Source organism: Trichosurus vulpecula, chromosome 7 (assembly GCF_011100635.1).
Source record: "Trichosurus vulpecula isolate mTriVul1 chromosome 7, mTriVul1.pri, whole genome shotgun sequence".
In the NCBI taxonomy this organism is placed as follows: domain Eukaryota; kingdom Metazoa; phylum Chordata; class Mammalia; order Diprotodontia; family Phalangeridae; genus Trichosurus; species Trichosurus vulpecula.
The window spans coordinates 186,195,197-186,217,740 of record NC_050579.1 but is presented as its reverse complement, the minus strand read 5'-3'; the positions used below and the strand labels follow the sequence as shown (position 1 = coordinate 186,217,740).

Sequence of the window (22,544 nt, the reverse complement as noted above, 5' to 3'; positions counted from 1 at the left end):
GCTATCAAGAAAACAGATGGTATTTTGGTCCACTGACCCACAAGAGAACAAAATAACATAAGGCTCATTTGGAAAATTTTTAGCTTTGTTTTGTGAGTAGGCAGGAAAATACCTAGAGGAGAATTCAGAGAAATTGAGATGGAGAATGAATAGTAAAGAGAAAAAGAAATAATATAGAGATAGATGGGTATGCTTAGGTACCCAAGGTAAGACCCTTTCTCCATATCTAGGCCTAAGAAGATCCAGGGTCCTAGAGGATTCTGACCTCAGTGAAAGTCAGTCTCTCTCTCACTCTTGTTCTCCCCCCACCCTTTTTTCTCTCTCTCTTTCTGTTTCTCTCCTTTTTCCCCTCTTCCACCCTCTCCCCCCATCTTGGCATTTCAGGAAATCTCTTAAACTTTAGCAGTGTTTCATATTTAAGATCTCCCCTGAAAGAAGCCCACAGGATGGATCTCTTCTAGCAAAGGGTACTGAATGTACAATGTAGAGATCAATCAACTAACGAGGATTTATTAAATGTGTACTAATGCTTGCTCCTTGGAAGGAAAGCTATGGCAAATCTGGGCTGCATATTAAAAAACAGAGACATCACCTTGCTGACAAAGGTCCATATAATCAATAATTATTTCTATTTAGGCCAGACACCCTGAGGCTCTTCCCCTCCCAGATTGATTTTTTTTTTACCTCATTTTTTTTGGTGGGGGGAGGCAAATTTCTTACCTAGCCTTAATCACTGAATGAGCATTGCCTCAGACAAACTGAGACCTGGGAAAAACCTTAGCTTAAAAGAAAGGTCAAGGTCTTCCACTACATCTGGGGCCATCTCCAGGCATCCTGATCTATATCTTGCCCCTGCACTCAGATGGTTCCAGAGGAGAGAGTGAGACGGGTGACTTTGCACAGCCCTGCCTCACTTAAATCCAATTCACTGACAAGTCATGACCTCACTGTCCTGACGGTCGTCTTTGAGAACGAAGCACAAACAACAGTGGTTTTTCCAGTAGTAACATGTGACTGTGGGAGTCGGACTTTAAGGAAAGCTGAGTGCTGCAGAATTGATGCTTTCAAACTATAGGGCTGGAGAAGACTTGAAGATTCCTCAGACAGCAAGGAGATTAAATCCGTATTTAAAGAAATTAACTCTCACTGTTCATTGGAAGGACAAATCCTGAAGCTGAAGCTTAACTACTTTAGTGACATGATGTGAAGATAGACTCATTGGAAAAGACACTGATGCCAGGAAAGATTGAAGGCAAAAGGAGAAGGGGACAGCAGAGGATGATATGGATAGATAGTCATGGAAGCAATGAACGTGAACTTGGACAGACTTCGAGAGATCGTAGAGGACAGAACGATCTCGAATGCTTTGGTCCACAGGATCATAAAGAGTCAGATACAACTGAACAATAGCAAGAACAAAGTGTCAGGCATCGTACTAAGTGCTAGGAATGAGAAGACAAACATGGAATGGGCTCTGCTCTCAAGGAGGAGGTGATACGAGTCAAATTTTGAAGGAAACCCAGGGTTATAACAGATAGATATGATGAAGGAGAGCATTCCTAGCATAGGGTGCAGTTAATGCAAAAGCATGTAAATGGGAGATGGAGCACTGTGTGTGAGGAACAGCAAGAAGACCAGTATGGCTGGACCATAGAGCATGGGATGGGGAGTAATGCATAAGAATATTTAAAAAGGTAGGAAGAGGCCAGGTTGAATGCCAAGTAGAGGAGTTTGTAATTGATCCTGGAAGTAATAAAGTGTCACTGGAGTTTATTTAAAGAGCTTATATGGTTAGACTTGTGTGTTAGAGAAATAACTTTGGTGGCTGGGTAGAGGTTGAAATGGAATGGGGAAAGACTTGAGGGAGGCAGACCAATTAGAAGGCTATTGCAGTAATACAGGTGAGAGGTGATGATGGCCTGAACTAAGGTGGTGTCTGTATGCCTGGAGAAACGAGGCCATTTTGAGAAATGTGAAGATAGAAATAACAAGATAGGGCAACTGATTCATTAAATATAGGTATGAGTATGGGTAAGGACTTGAGAATAGCAGATTTTGAATCAGGGAAACTAAAAAGAATGATGCTAGCTAAGTATAATGAATGACATTTAACAGCATATATATTCAATTCGGTATTGCTGTAAATGTTTGAGCAGAGTCTTGTAGTCTACTTGACCAGGGGTATTATTGAAGGGGCTACCAGATTGGGTAGAAGCTTGGATTAGCAACCATTCTGGAGAGCAATTTGGAACTATGCCCAAAGGGCTATAAAAATGTGCATACCCTTTGACCCAGCAATATCACTTCTAGGGCTCCATCCCAAAGAGATCACACAAGTGGGAAAGGGACCTGTATGTACAAAAATATTTATAGCTGCTCTTTTTGTGGTGGCAAAAATTGGAAATTAAGGGGATGCCCATCAGTTGGGGAATGGCCAAACAAATTGTGGTATATGAATGTAATGGAATATTATTGTGCTATAAGAAATGAGGAGCAGATGGACTTCATAAGAACCTGGAGAAACTTATATGATCTGATGATGAGTGAAGGGAGCAGAACCAGGAGAACATTGCACACAACCACAGACACATTGCTTCTGTGATGACTAACTTTGATAGACTCGGCTCTTCTCAACAATGCAAGGTTCTAAGACAGCTCCAAAAGACTCATGATGGAAAAGGCTATCTACATCCAGAGAAAGAATTACAGAGTCTGAATGCAGATTGAAGCAAACTGTTTGCTCTCTTTTTTGATTTGATTTGATTTGATTTTTAGTTTTGTTTCATCTTTCTTATGGTTCATTTCATTGGTTAAAATTCTTCTTTACAAGTTGATTATTGGGAAAATAAGTTTAATGTGAAGGTATATGTAGAACCTATGTCAGATCACATGCTGTCTTGGTGGGGAGGGGTTAGGAAAGGGGGGAGAAAATTCGGAACTCAAAAACTTGTGGAACTGAGTGTTGTAAACAAAAATAAAATAAAATAATTAACTTTATAAAAAAAAGCTTGGATTAGGTGACTTCTAGGGTCTCTTCTAACATGAAGACTCCAAGTATGTGTTCCAAGAACATTACCTCTTAGAGTTTAAAATAGGTTAGTAGATTTTGAAAAATGCTATAAAATTCTAAATTAAACACCCTTAAAAATATAGTCTGTTGAGTCAGCATCTCAAAGAATACTTTTATATTTTTATGCTTAATAATTTGCTTTCTTGTCTTTATTTTTAAGGAAATCCAACTATTGGAATTTTAAAACATAAAGACAGATATTACACTTTTAATTCCAAAGAAGCTGCATATGCTTTTGCAGAAAATCCAAATAAATACATTGAGATGATTGGAGAAAAAGCAAAAAAAAGTGCTGAATTAATTCAGCTATTGGAACTTCATCAGCAATTTGAAACTGTGATTCCATATTCCCAGGTAGGTACTATTAACTACCCACACCAAAGGCAGAAATAGAGGGAGCTTGCACTAAACATAGGAAATAGTGCAGCTCTTGTTTTAATGGTGTTTTCTTCCTGATAGAAAATTTTTATTCCAGTACCCTCCCTTATAGCTTCATATCTACCTGATTGTCTCTAAGATCTGTATGCCAGATTTTGCTAAAACTTAAAATTCTTGGTCTTTAAGGCATTTTATAAACTGGCTCCACTGGACCTTTCTAGATGCCTCTCCCAGTATTTCCCCATACGATTTTTCCCTTTCATCCAAACTAATTGATTTATATGTCTTTTCTGTAGGTTTTTCCACAGGTATTTAGTATTTTCAATTTTTGATTTAGAAGTAAATTCCTTGAATGAAATTATATATATATATATGTGTGTGTGTGTGTGTGTGTGTGTGTGTGTGTGTACGTACATATTAATGACAGTTTTCCATTTCTTCAGGTCAAAATGATTGACAAACATATAAAACCAATAACGAGATGTGAAAGTAGCACACAGACGGATACACACATAATGCAGCCAACAATTGAAAAAGGTTATGAATGGAACGAATGGGAACTGAGAAGAAAAGCTATAAAACTGGTTTGTAGCAATGTTATCTAAAATAGTATTTCACAGGGTCATTAAAAAAATTTTTTTTGGAGGGTGAAGTTGAACTACTCTCCAAAATATCCTGTGTTTTAGAATTTTTGGAGGATTAACTGAAATGATTCTAGCAAACCAATATAAGATACACTGAGAGTTCTTTACTAATTTCTAACTAATTGTATAGTACTTTATAACTAAAGCTTCACTTCTGATGACAAGCAGGTAGAAGCCCAATATTACTTTCTCTTTTTGCCACTCCAAAACTAGAATACAAATGTACTGTCTTTCATATAAAACAATGATGAACCCAGGTATGAATTGGGACTAAATCCTGGCCCTGGTATTTGAAGCATGCCAGCTCACTTTCTGTCATGTCATATCTAAAGCAGTCCCCTCTCCCTGTTTTGTGGATAAGGAATGTAACCATATATCTTCTCAAGGCTTACCCTTATTTATCAGTAATAGTTTTCTTCATAGAATTTTATCTATATATGTCTTATAGGCCCAATCAGAGTGTAATTTCTTTGGAGATACCCTAATCATTTAGAAACCATCTTATCTTGGAAAATGTTAAGCAACCCAGCCGGAATCTTTATCTGCTTAAGTTGAGAGCAAACAAGTAGTTATTTACATAGCATTTTAAAGCTTGGTGTTACTATTAGTTGATGCAGATAAGGGTATGCCTGAAGCAGGGGAAATTTGTACTTCTTATCAAATTGATAAATCTTGGGATACTTCTAAATATCCTTCATTATAGTCTCTTCTAAATATTTCCTTCTAAAAATTCTCCTCCGAGAGGAGATTGATATTTACCTAAATTCTGACATTTATCTAAACTGCTAATATAACTCTAACCGTGTTGTTGAAGGGATGGTCGGTAAGAAGTGTTGCTTGGATTTGGTTTTCTCATTAGTTATGATGGATTTGTAGGTAGAACCTTAACTTTTGGTCATACACCTTTAAATTCTTTTCTGTTTTCAAAAGGAGATTTCTTGATGCTTGATGCCTCTCAGTTACAAACTCATTTAGAGGCTGATTATTCTCATGAGTTTCATACTTGGCATTCTCCTCAACTCTTCGTCTTCCCTCTAATCCTTTTCCCTACTGATGCCTCTAATAGATGGCTAGTACAATTCTCTGCATATGGTGGACTCTTTCAAGGATCCTAACAGGCTGTTTAACAAATCCTTGCTAGGTGATGTTTGTCTTTGTTACTTTATGGTTTTAGATTTGTAGATTCCATTTTCAGAGGTAGATTCACTTCTCCGAATGTCATCCTGAAGTTGAGGATCCTGTACCCAGGTAGTGTGGTTGCGTTTGTTATCTGAACTACCTGGCTTTAATCTGTAGGGGGAAGGACAATAGTTGTAGAGGGATGGAGAGATGAGAGACAGAAAAAAAAATTATTCACATCCATTCCTGTTTTACAGTTTTTAAAATGTAAGTTTGTATTGAAATAGCTAGACAAACAATAGCAACAATACATTCAATAATAATAAACTTTTTATAGTGCTCATAGAATGCTTTACTTAAACTGTCTCTTTTGATCCTTACAATAACCTTATAAGGTAGGTGCTGTTGTTATCCCCATCTTACACATTAAAAACTGATGCTACAAGATGTCCAGGGTCATTCTGAGGCAGGGTTTGAACTCTTTTCAATCAGGGTTTGATCTTCCTGCCTCCAAGTCCGGCACTCTATCCACCTCTCCATGATAAAACTTATAGAACAAAATTTTTTTAAAAAAATAAAGTAAAATCTGATATTTTTCTTGCTAATCTTTGGCTGTTATCGTAACACTCTAACTCTGCCCTTATCCCCAGCATTAGATGACAATGCTATATTTAAAAGTCACCCAGCATCTTTATCTGAGCATTGGCCGCCTCCAGGGCTGTTTCACAATTCAGGACCTCAGGCCAGGTTAATGTCAAAAGGCCTTTTTAGCTCCCGCACAGATGGTTAACTGTGGATACTTCAGTTTAAGAAATCAGTTTTCTCTAGATAAATCATCATATCATCTGCAAAAAGTGATAATTTAGTTTCTTCTTTTCCTATTCTAATTCCTTCAATTTCTTTTTCTTCTCTTATTGCTACAGCTAATGTTTCTAGTACCAAATTGAATAATAGGGGTGATAATGGACATCCTTGTTTCACCCCTGATCTTATTGGGAATGCATCTAGTTTATCCCCATTACAAATAATGCTTGTTGATGGTTTTAGGTAGATGCTATTTATAATTTTGAGGAAGGTTCCCCTTATTCCTATGCTTTCTAGTGTTTTTAATAGGAATGGGTGTTGTACTTTGTCAAAGGCTTTTTCTGCGTCTATTGAGATGATCATATGGTTTCTGCTAGTTTTGTTGTTGATATGGTCAATTATGCTAATAGTTTTCCTAATATTGAACCAGCCTTGCATTCCTGGAATAAATCCTACCTGGTCATAGTGTATTATTCTCGTAATGAGTTGCTGCAATCTTTTTGCTAATATTTTATTTAAAATTTTTGCATCAATATTCATTAGAGAAATTGGTCTATAATTTTCTTTCTCTGTTTTAACTCTACCTGGTTTGGGTATTAGTACCATATTTGTGTCATAAAAAGAATTTGGTAGGACTCCTTCTTCACCTATTTTCCCAAATAGTCTACAAAGTATTGGAATTAGTTGTTCTTTAAATGTTTGATAGAATTCACATGTAAAACCATCTGGCCCTGGAGATTTTTTCCTAGGGAGTTCGTTGATGGCCTGCTCAATTTCTTTTTCTGATATGGGGTCATTAATTTGACCCAGTAATACCACTTCTAGGGTTGTATCCCAAAGAAATCACGCAAGCGGGAAAAGGACCCATATGTACAAGAATATTTATAGCAGCTCTCTTTGTGGTAGCCAAGAATTGGAAAGCAAAGGGATGCCCATCAATTGGGGAATGGCTGAACAAGCTGTGGTATATGAAGGTGATGGAATACTATTGTGCCATAAGAAATGGGGATGATGCAGACTACATAACAACCTGGAAAAACCTACACGACATAATGCTGAGTGAGCGGAGCAGAGCCAGGAGAACGTTGTGCACAGCCACAGATATATGGATTCCGTGAGGACCAACCCTGACATACTGCGCTTTTCTCAGCAACCTAAAGGGCAAGAACAACTCCAGGGGACTCACGATGGAGAATGCTCTCTTCATTCAGAGAAAGAACTGCGAAGTTTGAATACAGACTGAGGCACACTACATGCTCGCCTTTTCTGCTTCTCTTTTGTTTGTGTTTTTGGGTTTTTTTTTTTTTTGGTTCTGTTTCTTCTTTCTCATGATTCATTCCATTGGTCAAAATTCTTCTCCATGACCTGACTAGAGCATAAATTAATTCAATGCGAAGTTATACATGACAGTTATATGGGACTTCATGCTGTCTTGGGGAGGGAGGGGGGAGGGAGGGGAGAAAAACTGGAACTCAAAACTATGTAGAACCGTGTGTGGTAAACTAAAAATAAAGAAAGAAATTTATTTAATTAAAAAAAAAAAAAAAAAGAAATCAGTTTTGAGATAGCAAACAGAAACCCAGCATTGAAAGGGAGCTCAGGGAAGTCCTGTGGTCCCTTCTGTATCTAAAGAGGAAGCCTTTGTACAAGATCATGGACAAGTGATTACTTTTGAAGATCTCTCCTGAGTGGGACCCACTACCTCCTGAAGTGGCACATTCTATGATGAGTCTAATTGCTAAGAAATTTCCCCTTACATTACGCCTAAATCTACCTCTGTGTGACTAATGTTTATTGCTCCTAGTTCTGCCCTTTGGAACTAATCAGAACAAACCCAATTCTTCTTTCTTTGGGTAGCCCTTCAAATATTGGAGGTAGTTACCATAAGGAGCCTAAATCTTCTCTTCTTCAAGATAAAACTCCCCTACTTTCTCCAACTATCCTTGTTTGACATAGCTTTAGTCCACTTCTCATCCTGATTGTCACCCTCTTGACTGCCTTCTATCTCATCCTTCCTAAAATGTGATGCCTGCAACCCAATGCAGTGCTGGCAGTCGTAGACTGGCAAATCTGAGAAATGTCATGGATGCTGCCTGACCAGGATTGTTACTTCCCTCATTGTGAGTACTATTAGAACATTAAAAAAAAAAAAAACCAAAAAACAAAAAAACCACTGCTGGGCTGGGCCACATTACCTACTCCCTTCCACATTAAGAAAATGTGCAAATGACCCCTTTGCTCTGTACCCATGCATGTGGTTCAGGCAGGGTTCAGTCCTGAGGGAGACTGACCTCTAATGAAAGAGGGAGCTAGCTTCCCTTTCCTTATGCTTTTTTGGCTTGTTAAACACCCATCTTAGCTTCCCAGGGAGAAATTACAGATCACATATGGTCAAGGCACATAGGTAGCGGGACACACACATAAGAAACATGAGGAGCTAGGCCACATGCATGCAAAGTCACATGAATAGGGGACATGTGAGTTCAAGGCATAAGTACAGAGGGACAGGTCATACTTCTGAGGATGTAGCGTGAGTGGTGTCTTCTGATTACATCCTTATACTGCTCCCTGTAGGTTACATCTACTGAATTCATTGCCTCCAACCAATGCTACCTACCTGAATGTGTGGTCCCTGCCGAATGATGCTAGGTGTGGTTCCATTGGGCAAATGGTGAAAGCACTTCACTTTACTTCCAGTGTCTAGCTTCAGCTAAAATCCTTTGCTAATAGTGTTCTCTCTTCTTTATAAGAAAAGGCAAAGAAAATTGGGGTGGGGGCAGAAGAATGTCCTGCCTATTCCATAACTACAAATGTCTAGTGGTCCTCCCCTTCCTTCTTCATTCTCTGTCCATCTTTTGGCTTCTAGACATACCTGAGGATTCCTTTCTGCCTCCTTAGATTCTTTTTTCTGCTTTGTTTTTAATTGAAACATTGCTTCCCTTCTTTCAAGAAAATTTCATTCTCCCTGATAACGTTGAAAGTGGAGGCATTCTCTTGAGACCCTTTCTAATAGGTAGACAAACCTGCATTTTGTGAATTTATATTTTTTATTTGAAATGGGCAGAAATACAAATATAGCACATGTCCAGGTCATAGCAAACTTCCCTTTGTCCTACAAAGCAAATCCTAGGCTCTCTGTTATTCCTGATGGAAAACTTCTGTGGCAAATGACAGAATCTCCTGAGGACAGCATTCTTTATGTATAGCAAGCTTCCTGCTTTTTCTTTTAGGATGACACTAACCTTCTCCGCTACCCTCGATTGGCAATTAGCAGCTTCCTACCAAAGCCCTAGCAGAAACAGAAGCTGCCTGAAGCTGTCATCTCTTGGAGGGTCTTAAGATCTAATTGCCAGCCATTTTACCCCTCTTCCTACATTCTCTGATGACCAGATGTCAGCAACCTCCTTTCTTGTCACCTTTCTATGGGGCAAGCAAAGAGTTTATAAATGTTATGACTGAAACCTTTTCTCAGGTACTTGCTTGCTGAGCTTCTGTCGACTGGCGGTTAGCAACTTCCTGCCAAAGACCCAGTGCAAACAAGCTGTCCACAGCTGTTGTTTCTGACTGCTACTGCAGTCATGCTCACAGATTTCAGCCCCCTCTGAATCCCCCTTTCATGTCTTCCAAATAACAGAAGGAAAAAGGCAATCCATATAGTTTTTCATCTTTATGCTGAAAGCATTAAAAACGATTATTGTTTTTTTGTTTTTAATAAAAAAGAGTTAACCTTTCCACTCTCTCCTTAAGAGAGAGGACCTTTCTCCATTCATATAGCTTTCTTTAGGTATCGTTGTTGGCTGGGTGTTAAGCACATGGAAAAGCATAGACCCTAGAACACTCACCCAAGAATTTATTCCTGGCTGACACTGAACACTTTGAGTCCAGCTGTTCAATCGGTTCCAATCCTCCTGCCTGCCATATTTCCTAGACCACATCTCTTCATCTTGTCCACAAGATTAGCATCCTCATCACCATTACTAACATGTACAGCAGGTTAAGGCTTCATATGCATTATCTCATTTGATCCTTGAAACCCTGGAAGGTGTATTAATTATTAATATGTTCACTTCGCAGATGAGAGTTTTAATGACATTTCCATTTGCCCAGCTCTGTGCCTTTCTGCCTTCTTCTCTATGCCTCATAAAATTTCTCTCTATCTTTAAGATATAGGTCAAGCAGCAACTTCTGCGTGGTCTTCCTTGATTTCCCCAAATGGAAGTATCCTCGCTCCCAAACTCCTTGTATTTAACTACTGTGTACATACTTGATTTACTAACTTTATATTTTGTAGCTTATATTGCATAGTTAAGTATTATCTCCTACTTTGGGATATAAGATCTTTGTGAGTAAAGATTGATTCTTTGAAACTGTGTCCCTAGTGGCTAGCACAGTGCCTGGCATATAGTAGAAGCTTAACAAGTGCTTAATGACTGATTAATTTATTAATTGAACACAGAATCAGAGGTTGGATTTGATTTCAATCTAGAACTCTTCTCTTTATACATATTGATGGAGGGACTTTGTTAGATGTACCCACCCCTCCACTCCCACCCCCCATCTATTAGCATAGTAATGCTGTAAAAAAAAAAAAAGGAAATTAAATTAGTCCTTTTGGGCGAAGCCATGCTGACTTTTTGTGCTCATCTCTTTCTTTTCTAGGTGTTTACTAACCAGTCCTTTAATATTATGTTCTTGAATTTTGCCAAGAATCTAAGTAATTCGCAGACTCCCTTCTCCCTCTATTGAAAGATAGGGATAATATTTATCCTTCTTCAGGCCTATGGCACTTCTAGGAACTTTCCAAGATCATTGAAGTCATTCGGCAATTACATCCCCTTGTTCCATCGGTTATGTGAGGTAGTTCATTTGGGCCTTGAGATGTGAACTTATCAAAGACTGCTTAGGTGCTATCTCCCTACTTATCTTGGGTTTCAACTCCCTATTACCATTTAGGGTCTGTTCTTTCCCATCCAAAGATCACATTTCTTAGAGGAGAAAACAGAAGCAAAAATTGAGCACATCTACCTCCTCTCCATTTTCCTATGTTGTTATTCTCTTCACTCCAAAAACTATGTTCCTTTCCTTTCTTTGATCCTTCTATTTGTGTGTGTGTGTGTGTGTGTGTGTGTGTGTGTGTGTGTATGTGTATTCTGGATCTTTTTGGTGCTCTTAATTTTCTTTGTCATCCTCAACTGATTCTGAACTTTAGTGATCCTGACATTCTCCTTCTAGCACTGTGTGATACTCTTCTATTCACTCTGTATTACCTGCTCTTGCTGTCCAGCTTTTGCAGATATCTTTTAAAAATTCAAGTTGGTTAATGCAGTCTACACATATCCATATTGGGCTCTTTAGACAGCTCCCCCTTTTCTTGCTCAGTGTATTTGTCTCTCTTTAGAATTTCCTTGTTGAGAGTTTTCCATCCCTCCTGTAATGACTTCCTTTGCAGACTTTTAGGCCATGAGACCCTATTTATTTATTTTTAATTCTTTGAAAGCTATTTTCCAAAAAAGTGCATGTCAGACTCTGCCCTAACTTTCTCTCCTTTTTCACGGATTCTAAAATGAAATATTTACTTTCCCGTTAAGGTTTTCATCATATCTATTCCAGTAACAAGTTCTTAATTTTTTTTTTTTGGTGAGAATCATGGCAAGAAGAGCAGTTCCCCTCATTGTTCATTCCACCTAATGTAGGATGAATTTAATAATAAGGCTAAAAAAAATCAGGTGTTCTCTAATAACATATTGACAGAGATGGAGCTTCAACAGATGTTCAACAATAGTTGAAGTTCCTCATTGGTACATATGTCTCTGTGACATATCATTTGAGTTCCAAAGCATGTGAATGGAATGATCAGAAGGCTGAACTCTGTGCAACTTTGTAAATTAAAAAAAAATTATTTTAACATGTGAGGTATTATTTTTCTGGCTTCTAAGGAAAGGAATATTTTATTTAAACTGATTTAATTTTATATTCTAGTTCTAGTATATATTATTATTTAAATATTCATTTTTGTTGCTGTTGTTTCTACTAAGATTAGAGGTCCTAGAGAGAATTCTGTGGCAAGAATTGCTGCTAATAAGTAAATGTTTTTGAAAAATAAAGAAAACCATGAATCATACTGTTTTAAAAAAAATAAAAAATCATTAATCAGACTGATTTTAACTAGTAGATAATTGTGCCTTGTATAAGTTTTGAAGAAATGTTAATTCTTCCCTGTTTTCTTCATTTAATTTTAGGCTAATCTGCGTCAGAAACTCACCCATTCAGTACAAACCAACCTTAGTCACATGAGAAGAGAAAATTCAACACAGGTATACCCATTAAAGACAACTGGCACACAGACCAAGAGAGATGGCAGTAGCAGAGTACCCAGGCCCCAGATTTATATAGCTGGTCTCCGAGGCAGTTACACAGCATCACTCCATGCTGTCAAAGTCAACTTAACAAGAGCTGTTGATGAAACCTAATTGGGGAATACATTTTAAAACTTGATATCATATGATGATTTATACTAAATATTTAAAGTAAGTCACACATATATAAATAGGTAAGTTTGGGGGCATCCATTATTATTATTACATAATATTCCTTAGATTTTCAGTTACATTCATTCACTATAAAACTGTTACGAGAAATTGTTTTTCCTGTAACACATTTGTCATTCTATTAAAATGGAAAGCAAAATTCTTTCTTTTTAAATATTTTGTTATAAGAAGTGCATTAGGATTTTTAAAAATAAAATAATGAAAGCAACCTAAGGTTATTGTAAAATGAGTAACAAATATATTTCAAAGTAGTTTTGTGAATCTCAAATTTCATTAGCATTTGTAATAATACAATAACAATTTGTAATAATACAATAATGTTCATTTATTAATTCAATTAGCACTTTATTCAATTAATTAATTCAACTAGCATTACCAACTCACTTTCCTATTTCCAGTCAGTTGCTAAGTCTTTTGAATTCTAGCTCCATAACACCTTTCACATCTCTACCCTCTTTCTTTTCTCCATTCATGGGACCAGCACCCTCAGTTAGGCCCTCATCAGAGAATGCTAGATGGCATAATGAATAAAGTGACAATTTAAGCCCAGGTTATAGAGTATAAAAGACACTAAACTATACTTCCTCCTTTATATAAGCTTTATTATTTCCCCCTGGTTGATAGGATAATGAATCTAGAGGTAGAAGAAACTTTAACGTCCATCTGATTATAATAATTTCACAGATAAGGAAGCTGAGGCCCATGAACTTTAAATGAATTGCCCAAGGTCATATAGTTATAATCATCAGAGGCAGGTTTTGAACTCAATTCCCTTGACTCTAGAGTTAGTGCCCTTTCCCATGCACTCTACTGTGATGCCTCCCTAAGTCTAATGTATTGGTTGTTTTGCTAATAGTAAAGCATCCTTGCAGGGTTGGGGGGAAATGGGGACCCAATCAGAAGAAGAAAAAAAGGGCCCTTTAGCCTATCTATAGGGTCCAGTATTAGTCCTTTCTAGGTTATTTATTATGTAAATAAAAGTTGTTCTATATTTGATGCCTTCGTGGATGCTGGCACACTGAAGTTTCTATGTTATACCTAGGTAGGTTGGGGCAAATGAACGAGAGAGAAGTGAGAAAGTTACCAAAGTGGTCTTCCATGGCACGAAAGAAAGTCTAACCCAAGGGTTCTGACAATATTGATGGCAGAGAAGTAGAGGCAGAAGAATGCTGAACTTAAAATAATTTAAGGACCCCGATTTAACCGGTGTGGATCCTCCCTTCACCCACAAAAATGGAAAACCTTTAAGGTCTTTAAGAACTAATGTGACTTTTACAATCCATTCCCCTGTGACCAAACTAGTGATGAATCCGAATTTAGTCTCCTCTTCCTCCTTGATGTTTCCATGTTAAACCTAGGTAGGGGCAAATAAGCCAGAGAAAAGCGAGACGGTTCCCAAACGGACTCGATATTATGAGAGAGCCTCTGAACTACGAATCCCAACAATTCCACCTGTCAGTTTTCACCCCCTTCGAGAAACCAATTAAACATGTGCAAGGTGGTAGGCGCCGGGGATACTGAAGAGCGATACCGGGAAGGGGCTTGCGTTCCCAGTTTTAACTGTGATAGGCAATTTCGGTAGTTAATTCGGTCGCCACAAACAGCTGGAAATGATTAGTGAAGTATAATTTACAGCCTAACTGAATGAAGCGTCTGCATTTCACTTTTTAAGTAACAAATTCGGAGTTTATAACACAGCTTCTACTCGGAATAGATGAGTCACCAGCTGATCCTTGGCCGCGGGGACCACAATCAATTGCCACAAAGTAACAGTCTTTCGATATCCTTTTAAAAGAGTTTCTCGGGCTTCTGGGAGTTGTAGTTTTTAGGACAACACCCACCAACTGCAGCGTTTAGGCACGGATATTAACCGGTTGAGTCCGGGGTCGAGCACGACCCCTCCTTTCAGCTCACCCTCCCTAGCCTGGGCACTTATGGGGTTTTTTGCCCAAGTCCAAGTCAGACACCGCGCTGCGGACGCGAGAGCGTCGCTCTAGGCCGCGGCGCTCGGCTCTCTATGGTCTTCGGGGGCTGGTCCCACAGTGCATTGCGCAAAGCCGGCACCTAGCGGAGCGCGGTTAGAATAACGTCGGTCCGACCGGGGCTGCTCGGCAGCTATGGCCGCACCGAGAGGTGAGAGCCACTGCGGGGCGCGGGCTGGGGGGTCGGGGAGGGGGCAGGGAGAGGCCCCTGCGGTTGCGGGCCCGGCTCGTGACGCGTCGAGGCTGTTAACTCCCGACTGGCTGTCTCGGCGTCCGCCGGCTGACGGTCAAGGCCTCCCTGGAGGTCCCGTCGCTCACGGGGACAGCGAGGGGCGTCCTGGGGCGCGGAGAGGAAGCGGCCCCTCGTCCGCTCCCCTGCGCCTGGGCCGGGGGGGTGGGGAGCGGGGGCAGTGTGTCCCCCCCATCCCGCGGGGCAGCCCCGGCGGGACTGTCAGCCCCCTGGGCAGAGTGTCAGGGGTTTAGGGGGCGCTGGAGGGAACGCGGGTGCGCTTGCATGGAGCTCAGCCCAGACAGGGACTGGGGCGACCCCGGACCCTTATCCTCACCTCCCAGGCCAGCGGTACCGGACCTTACGAGATGGGGTGGAGGAGGAGACTGCCGGGGCCAAAAATCCCGTCCCTCCATTTCCTGCCACCTCTTTTATGACACACACCTTGGGGCAGGCAATCTGGGCTCCCTCTGCTCGTGCAGTACAAAGATGTGTTACTTAAAGTGTGCGGTTTCTCCACACTTCCCGCTTCCTCCCCTTCCCCCTCTCCTCCAATTGCAAATAAGACCAATTTCGAAGTGCATTTGTGGTGAGAATTGGGAGACATTTCAACTCTGTCAGCTGTACGAACTGTTGACATCATAATGCTTTATCATAAAGGTGATAAGTAGAAACTTACAAGGCATTCATACAGTGCACATTTAACAAAGTGCCTCCTGTGTACACTGAACTGTGCTAGGCTTTGGGGGAGAGAGAAGTATAAATAAAGCATGATTCCTACACTCAAGGGTGTGTGTATGACTACACATGCATATATGCATGTGTGTGTATATATGTGTGTGTGTACATATATGATGAATTATTGTGGGGCAAGGGAATAAAAAGTGCAGAGTGCTATGAAACTAAAGGAGGGAGAGACCACAGTGCTTGGAGGGTATGGAAGGAAGACTGGATGGAAGAGATGCCTATTGATCAGAGCTTGGGGCTTGGAGGGGTAGGATCCCATTAGAGAGAAATGGAGTGGCGGAGAAGTTTCTAGTATCCTCACAGTGAGCAAAGGTGTTGAGATGATAAAGTATGAGAAGTGTTTGGGGGATACTTGACTAATAAATTTTGGCCGGAGTACACATATGATCGGGGGTAGTCTGGAATCTTACTGGAAAGGTAGGTTGGAGCTAGGTCCTGGAGGGGTTAGGATCCCGAATGAAGAAGTTTGTTGTTTATTCATTTTTCAGTCGTGCCCATCTCTTCGTGACCCCATTTTGGACTCCATTTCTTGGCAAAGATACTGGAGTGGTTTGTCATTTCCTTCTCCTGCTCATTTTACAGATGGGGAAACTGAGGCAAACAGGGTTAAGCCACTCGCTCAGGGTCACACAGCTAGTAAGTGGTCTGAGGCTGAATTTGAACTCGGGTCTTCTTGAGTCTAGGCTTCACCCTCCGTCTACCTCCCATTTAGTTTCTTGATTCATGGAGAGCCATTGTAAGATCTTGGACAGTGGAGGGATGTGATCATATTAGATTGCCCTGTCAGTTGTATGTACCGTGCATTGGAAGAGAGGCGATCTGGAGGTTAAGTGCCTTAGCAGGAGCTGAATGACATTGCTGGCCTAAAGAGGCTAGCAGAGGGGGGATTGATCTGAGTGCTTTTGTATAAATAAGATTGACTAGGCTTCACAGACTGGATTGGTAGAGTGTGTGGGATGAGGGGGAAGTCAGGGATGATGACTGGGTTATAAATGGGAGAGCCTGGGAGAATTATGATACAATGTTGAAAGCAAAAGGGAGGGGACTCTGGAAGAGCAACAGGGTTAGGGAGAAAGATGATGAGTTTAATTGTAGGGATTTTGAGTTTAAAGTGCTAGTGGGTCATATAGTAGGTAGTTGAAAATGTAAATCCACAGTCTGAAGAGAGGTAAGGTCTGGAGATTTAGATTTGGGAGTAATTTGTTATTGTTTCTTTCCCTCCTCAAATTATAGTAGATATACTTATCTGTTAAACTAGTGTATTCTCTTCGCCCTGCCCCACTCTCCCCCCCCCACCCCCCCCAGTGAAGTGTAATCACTGTGGGGGCATTTGTTTTGTCTTTTTATTTCCAGTACCGGGATACTTTGTGTATAGTAGACGCTTTATAAGCACTTGTTGAATGAATGAATGAATGAGATAGCAGAAAAGTGGTAGTTGAAACTGTGGAAGTGGATGACCACCAACTGAGATGGTGTTTAGAGAGAACTCCGAGTAGAAAGGGAGGGGGAAGAAGAGATGACAATGGACAAGGGATAGCAACAGTTAAGAGAGGAGGAAGGGAGTGGAGAATATCTGGTAGTATCAGTACTGCTGAGAGGTCATAAAATTGAGGACTGAGCAAGATTATTGTTAGATTTGGCAGTTTGGTTTTATTGGTGACCTTTGAGCCTTGATTCAGTATTTTGGGACTTAATAGATTGTGAGGCAACGACTTACAATTCCTATAGAAGTCACACAGCATTATAACAACTTACAAATGGAGAGTTACTGCTAATAAATGTTTGTTGAGCATCTGTTGCACACAGCCGTAGTCTAGATGTTACTAAGAATTGTTTTGCTTTCCACATTAGGAATACATTATCCTGTGGGAAGATAACAATGACAATTTAACTGACTAGGTTATTTTTCAAGTTTTACATTATAACCTGTGAATGTAGTAAAAAATTTTCTGAGGATCTGCGATCTCATCGCTGTGTTTTTCCTTTGTCAGGGAAGATTGCAACCCATCTTTTCTTTCTTATCGAGTATGATTTTTGGCCATATCCTCCCATAAATCAATCATCAACAAGCTGGTTTTAATTGTGCCAAGCACTGTGCTTGGGTCTAGGGATATAATACAAAGAATGAAAAGTTCTCATTCTCAAAAAGCTTATGTTCGGAAGGTGAGGGGGAGAACAAGTACATATGTAAGTATATACAAACTAAACATAAAGAGAATAAATACAAAGTTAAGGAGGGTGTTAGCAATTGAGGGGAAGGAATCAGGAAGGGCTCCCTGTAGTGGTGTTACTTCATCTGCATCTTGAAGGAAGAAAAGGAATTCTGTGTGGAGAAGATGAGGTGGGAGTTTATGAGGAGTGGCTGGTGCAAAGGTATGGAGAGGGGAGGTGGGGTGTTATGTGTGTGACAGAAGGCTTATTAGGGTGGATCACAGTGAATGAGGGGCTAAGAGTAATGTCCAAGGAGGTTGGAAAGAATAGGTTGAGGCCAGGTGATGAAAGACTTTAAAAGCTAAACAGAGATTATATTTGACTTTAGGGATAACAGAGAACTATTGGAATTTATCAAATAGGGCATCGGATCTGTGCATAAAGAAAATCACTGGGGACCGTGGAGTTTGGACTAGAGTGGGGAAGAAACTTAAGTCAGGGAGACTAATGTGTTATGAGGCACTTAGCGCAGTACCCGGCACATAGTAGACACTTAATAAATGTTTATTTAGTGATTGTTTATGAGGCCAGAGGTGAGGAGGGCCTGAACTAAAGGGTGGTAGTTTTGTGAGCGGAGTGAAGGGTCACATTTGAGAAGTGTTGCAAACATAGAAATGGCAAACTGTGGCAACTGATGGGATGTGTGGGATGAGGGAGAACGAGGAGTTGAGGATAATGCTAAGGTCTTAACTTGGAAGACTGGAAGAATGACTCTTCCTTTGACAGAAATGAGGAAATTTGTATAAGGGGTGTGTTAAGGGGAAAGATAATGACTGTTTTGGATGTGTGGAGGTTGGTACGTTCCAGGATAAATAGTTTCAAATGTTTATTAGGCAGTTAGCAACATGGAACTGAAGCTAAAGGGAGAGGCTGGAGGTGGATATATAGAACCATGAGTCATCTATATAGAGATGATCATGAAATCTATGGGAGCTGATGAGATCACTGAAGAAGGGAGTATTGAGAAAAAGAGAAGAGCAGGTGTGATAAGACTGATGAGCCAGCACTTGGACTTGATGGTTTCTAGTGGAGAGGACTGAGAAGAGACCATCAAATATGGCAGGTAATTCCAAGATGTCTGGTAACTTCAGAGAGAAAAATTTCATTTGACTGATGATATCAGAAGCCAGATTGCAAAGAATAAGTGAGAGGAGGCAGTGAGAGTAGACATTTTTTTTTTCAGGGAATTTGGCTGAGAAAAGTAGGAGAGAGATATAGGATAAAAGCTTGAATGGATTGTAGGACTTAGTGAAGGTTTTTTCGTTTTTTTCTTTTTTTAAAGGATCGGGGAGATGTGGGCATGTTTGAAGGCAGTAATAACAAAGGAACCGGCAGGTGAGGGGGGGGAAGTTGAAGATTTGAGTAAGAGAGGAGCTGATTACGGTTGCATTTTGTTGGAGAAGACAAGAGGGGATGGGATTAAGGGCACATGTAGAGGGCAAGGAAGGGACTACCTCATTATCAGAGACGGAGGAAAGGAGAGGGTTTGAGATGATCAAGGGGTTGTGAGATAGAGAAAAGGGGAGAAGGGGGAGTTCATGGCTCAGTGGTGACTCATTCATTCAACAGAGAATAGCTTTAAGTTTCTCAGTAAAATAAAAGACAGAATACTCAACTGAGAAAGAGAGGACAGCAGGGAGTATAGGAAACTGAGGAGTGAAGAGGATTTGGTAGCATCTTTGGAGATGGAAATAGGGAATCCATTAGGGAAAAATTCAAGGATTATTTTCCTACAATGAAGGCCCAGGTGAAGCTGGATAATATGAATTTATATTTTTACCCAGTCAGCTTGGCTGTGTGACTTCAGTGTGAGTAGGAACAAAAGAGGTAGGTGGAGGTAATCTAGTGTTAAGGGTTTGGCAAGAGATGAGTGGTGATCATGCAAGGGAACAAGGGATTCTAGGATAGATAACAGCGTAGAATCGAATTGGTTAACTGTTAAGTAGAGATTGGGAAAGGAGGGATATAAAGTCAGAGCAGGGGTGATTGCCTGAGAAAGTACTGAGAATTGAGGGTTTGAATATCTCAAGGGTGAATAAATGGTTGGGGAGATATGAGGCATAGGGAGAGATGGAATGAGAGGAAGCTAGAGTTAGAGCATGATAGGTGCAGAACTGAAAGGGATCTCAGTAGCCATCTAGTCCAACTCCTTCATTTTACAGAAGAGACAATTTAGTTTTCGGTTAAGGAAGTAGAATGCTTTTGGGTAATGGTGGGTATGACTACCCCTATGTGTGGCTGAGGTAGAGTGGAGAGGATGGTCATGGGATTTTAGGAGCTTAAAGAATTGAGAGGTTAGGGAGTTTGAAGGGTCCACCTGATGTGCTGGAGGCCTTCCTCTAGATCTTTTAATATATTATGGATTCCATTATAGTATTTGGGCTATGCATATATTATCCTATTTTCTGACTATACCTCTCCTTGATGATGTAATGCCTAACAAGGTTTTTTCTGTGCATGTGTTAAAATAGCAGTCACTTAAATACTTGGTTGTTGATTGAAAATCAAATAAGATTCTTTGAATAACAGTGAGCTTTGATGATCTTTTGATTATTGATATCAAGTAAAGCATAGATGATATCCATCGAAGAGGTCAAACAGAAGAGGTAGATTAGGGGTTTTTAACCTTTTTTTTGTACCCTAGATCCCTTTGGCAGTACGGTAAAGTCTATGGACCCTTTCTCAGAAGAATGTTTTTAAACAAAATAAAATTCATAGGACTACGAAGGAAGCAAATTTTATTGAAAAATATTTTAAAAACAAGTTCATTGTCTCCAGGTTAAGAACTTCTATAGGTGATGAATTCTTTCAAATAGCCAATAAACATTTATTATGTGCCTGTTGTTTGTCAAATACAGACAGTTTTTGCTTCACATAAATTCTCATTATGAAAATTTGGCTTTGGGAAAAGAGTTCTGAAAGAAATCCTCATTCCAAAAAAATAGACCTGTGTTAATTTTACTGCACAGTAATGTGCTCACTCTCTCTGCTCCTGCCCTTTAGCCTTGCACTCCTGGGCCTTCCCAACAACGAAAAAAAACCTTTAAAGAAAGCCTTGAAAAAACAAAAAACCAAACCCTTCAAGTGAAAGCAGAAGAGCAGTTGCTTGGAGAGACCTTCCCCACCAGATAAGGACTTGGTTTGAGACCCCCAGTGCTGAGAGAGGAGACATTTGCCCCTCTCTACCTATTAAGCCATGTGTCTAGCCCCACTTGTGTCTAGCCCCACTTGTGTCTGTCCTCTGTGCTTGGGTGCCATGTGTCTGCACCCCCCTTTCCCATCACCCCCATCACCCTTGATTCTAGCCTGGCATATTCCTCCTCCTGCTCTTGCTTCTCTGACCCTGGCCCCTACGTGTCCTTGTCGGCCCCCTCCTTCCCTTCCTGCCTCCCTCACCCCTTTCCTGCCTCCCTCCCTGATTCCTTCCCCTTCTCAGCAGGCAAATTCGGATTAATAATTACCAAGGTGGAACAGTCCACTTACCTAAAGTGGAAACTGTCTATATTGTACTGAAGACTAGGGATACAAAGAAAAGCAAAAAAAAATGTCTCTACTTTCAAGGAGCTCACAATATTCAAGCAACTATGTACAGGATAAGTTGGAGATAGTGAAAAGAGGGAAGGCACTAGCATTAAGGGTGATCCAGAAGGGCTCCTTATAGAAGGTGAGAGTTTAGCTAGAACTTAGAGGAAGCCAAGAGGTTTAGATGAGAAGGGAGAGAATTCTGGGCATGGGAGACAGCCAGTGAAAATGTCCAGAGCTGTGAGGAGTGATGTGTTTGAGCAACATCAGGGAAGCCAGTCTCACTGGATTGTAGACTACTTGAGAGTAATGCATAAAAAGACTGGAAAAGTAGGAGGGTCTAGATTACGTAGGGCTTTGAACACCAAGAAGAAGATTTTGTATTTGATTCTGGGGGTAACTGGGAGCCACTGGAGTTTGCTGAATAGGAAGGTGACGTGGTTGGAGCTGTACTTTAGGACGATTACTCTGACGGCTGAGTGGAGGATGGATTGTAGTAGGGAGAAATCAGAGGTAGGGAGACCAATTAGCAGTCTGCTGCAAGAGTCTAGGCATGAGGTGATGAGGGCTTGCATCAGGATGGTGGCAGTTTCAGAGGAGAGAAGAATGTGTATATGAGAGTTGTTACAAAGACAAAACTGACAGAACTTGACCACAGATTGGATATAGGATGTGTGAGAATGAGAAGTCTAGGATGACACCTGGGTTGCAAGCCCAAGTGACCAGGAGGGTGGTAGTATCCTAGACAGTAATAGGGGAATTCAGAAGAGGGGATAGTTTGTGGGGAAAAGACAGTGAGTTTAGTTTTGGACATACTGAGTTTATGATGTCTGTGAGACAGCCAGTTCGAGGTTTCTTTTTTCTTTTTTTCTAGGTTATGTCATTATTTCTTTTTTTCATATTTTATTATTTAATATTTTTAGTTTTCAACATTGATTTCCACAAGATTTTGAGTTACAAATTTTCTCCACATTTCTACCCTCCCCACTCCAAGATGGCTTATATTCTGATTGCCCTGTTCCCCAGTCAATCCTCCCTTCACTTACCCCAATTCCCCCCACCCCCTTTCTCCTTTCTTGTAGGGCAAGATTGATTTCTATATTCCATTGCCTGTATATCTTATTTCCCAGTTGCATGCAAAACAACTTTTTTTTTTGAACATCTGTTTTTAAAACTTTGAGTTCCAGATTCTCTCCCCTCTTCCCTCCCCACCCACCCTCCCTAAGAAGACAAACAATTCAACATAGGCCACACATGTTTCATTATGCAAAACATTTCCACAATAATCAT

At 40.3% G+C, this 22,544-nt stretch overlaps 2 protein-coding genes across 2 annotated transcripts in view; both read left to right on the top strand.

Moving 5' to 3' along the window:
* The window catches only part of CFAP206 (cilia and flagella associated protein 206), a 59,762-nt gene extending 47,277 nt beyond the window's left edge, over positions 1-12,485 (top strand). Inside the window, exons 10-12 of the mRNA XM_036769259.1 lie at positions 3,231-3,424; positions 3,892-4,032; positions 12,255-12,485. Of these exons, the coding sequence (XP_036625154.1) occupies positions 3,231-3,424; positions 3,892-4,032; positions 12,255-12,485 (566 nt within the window). The remainder of the gene's footprint in view (positions 1-3,230; positions 3,425-3,891; positions 4,033-12,254) is intronic.
* Positions 12,486-14,596: 2,111 nt separating this feature from the next.
* The window catches only part of SLC35A1 (solute carrier family 35 member A1), a 47,900-nt gene continuing 39,952 nt past the window's right edge, over positions 14,597-22,544 (top strand). The window contains exon 1 of the mRNA XM_036768752.1: positions 14,597-14,696. Within this exon, the coding sequence (XP_036624647.1) occupies positions 14,681-14,696 (16 nt within the window). The 5' untranslated portion in view covers positions 14,597-14,680. The remainder of the gene's footprint in view (positions 14,697-22,544) is intronic.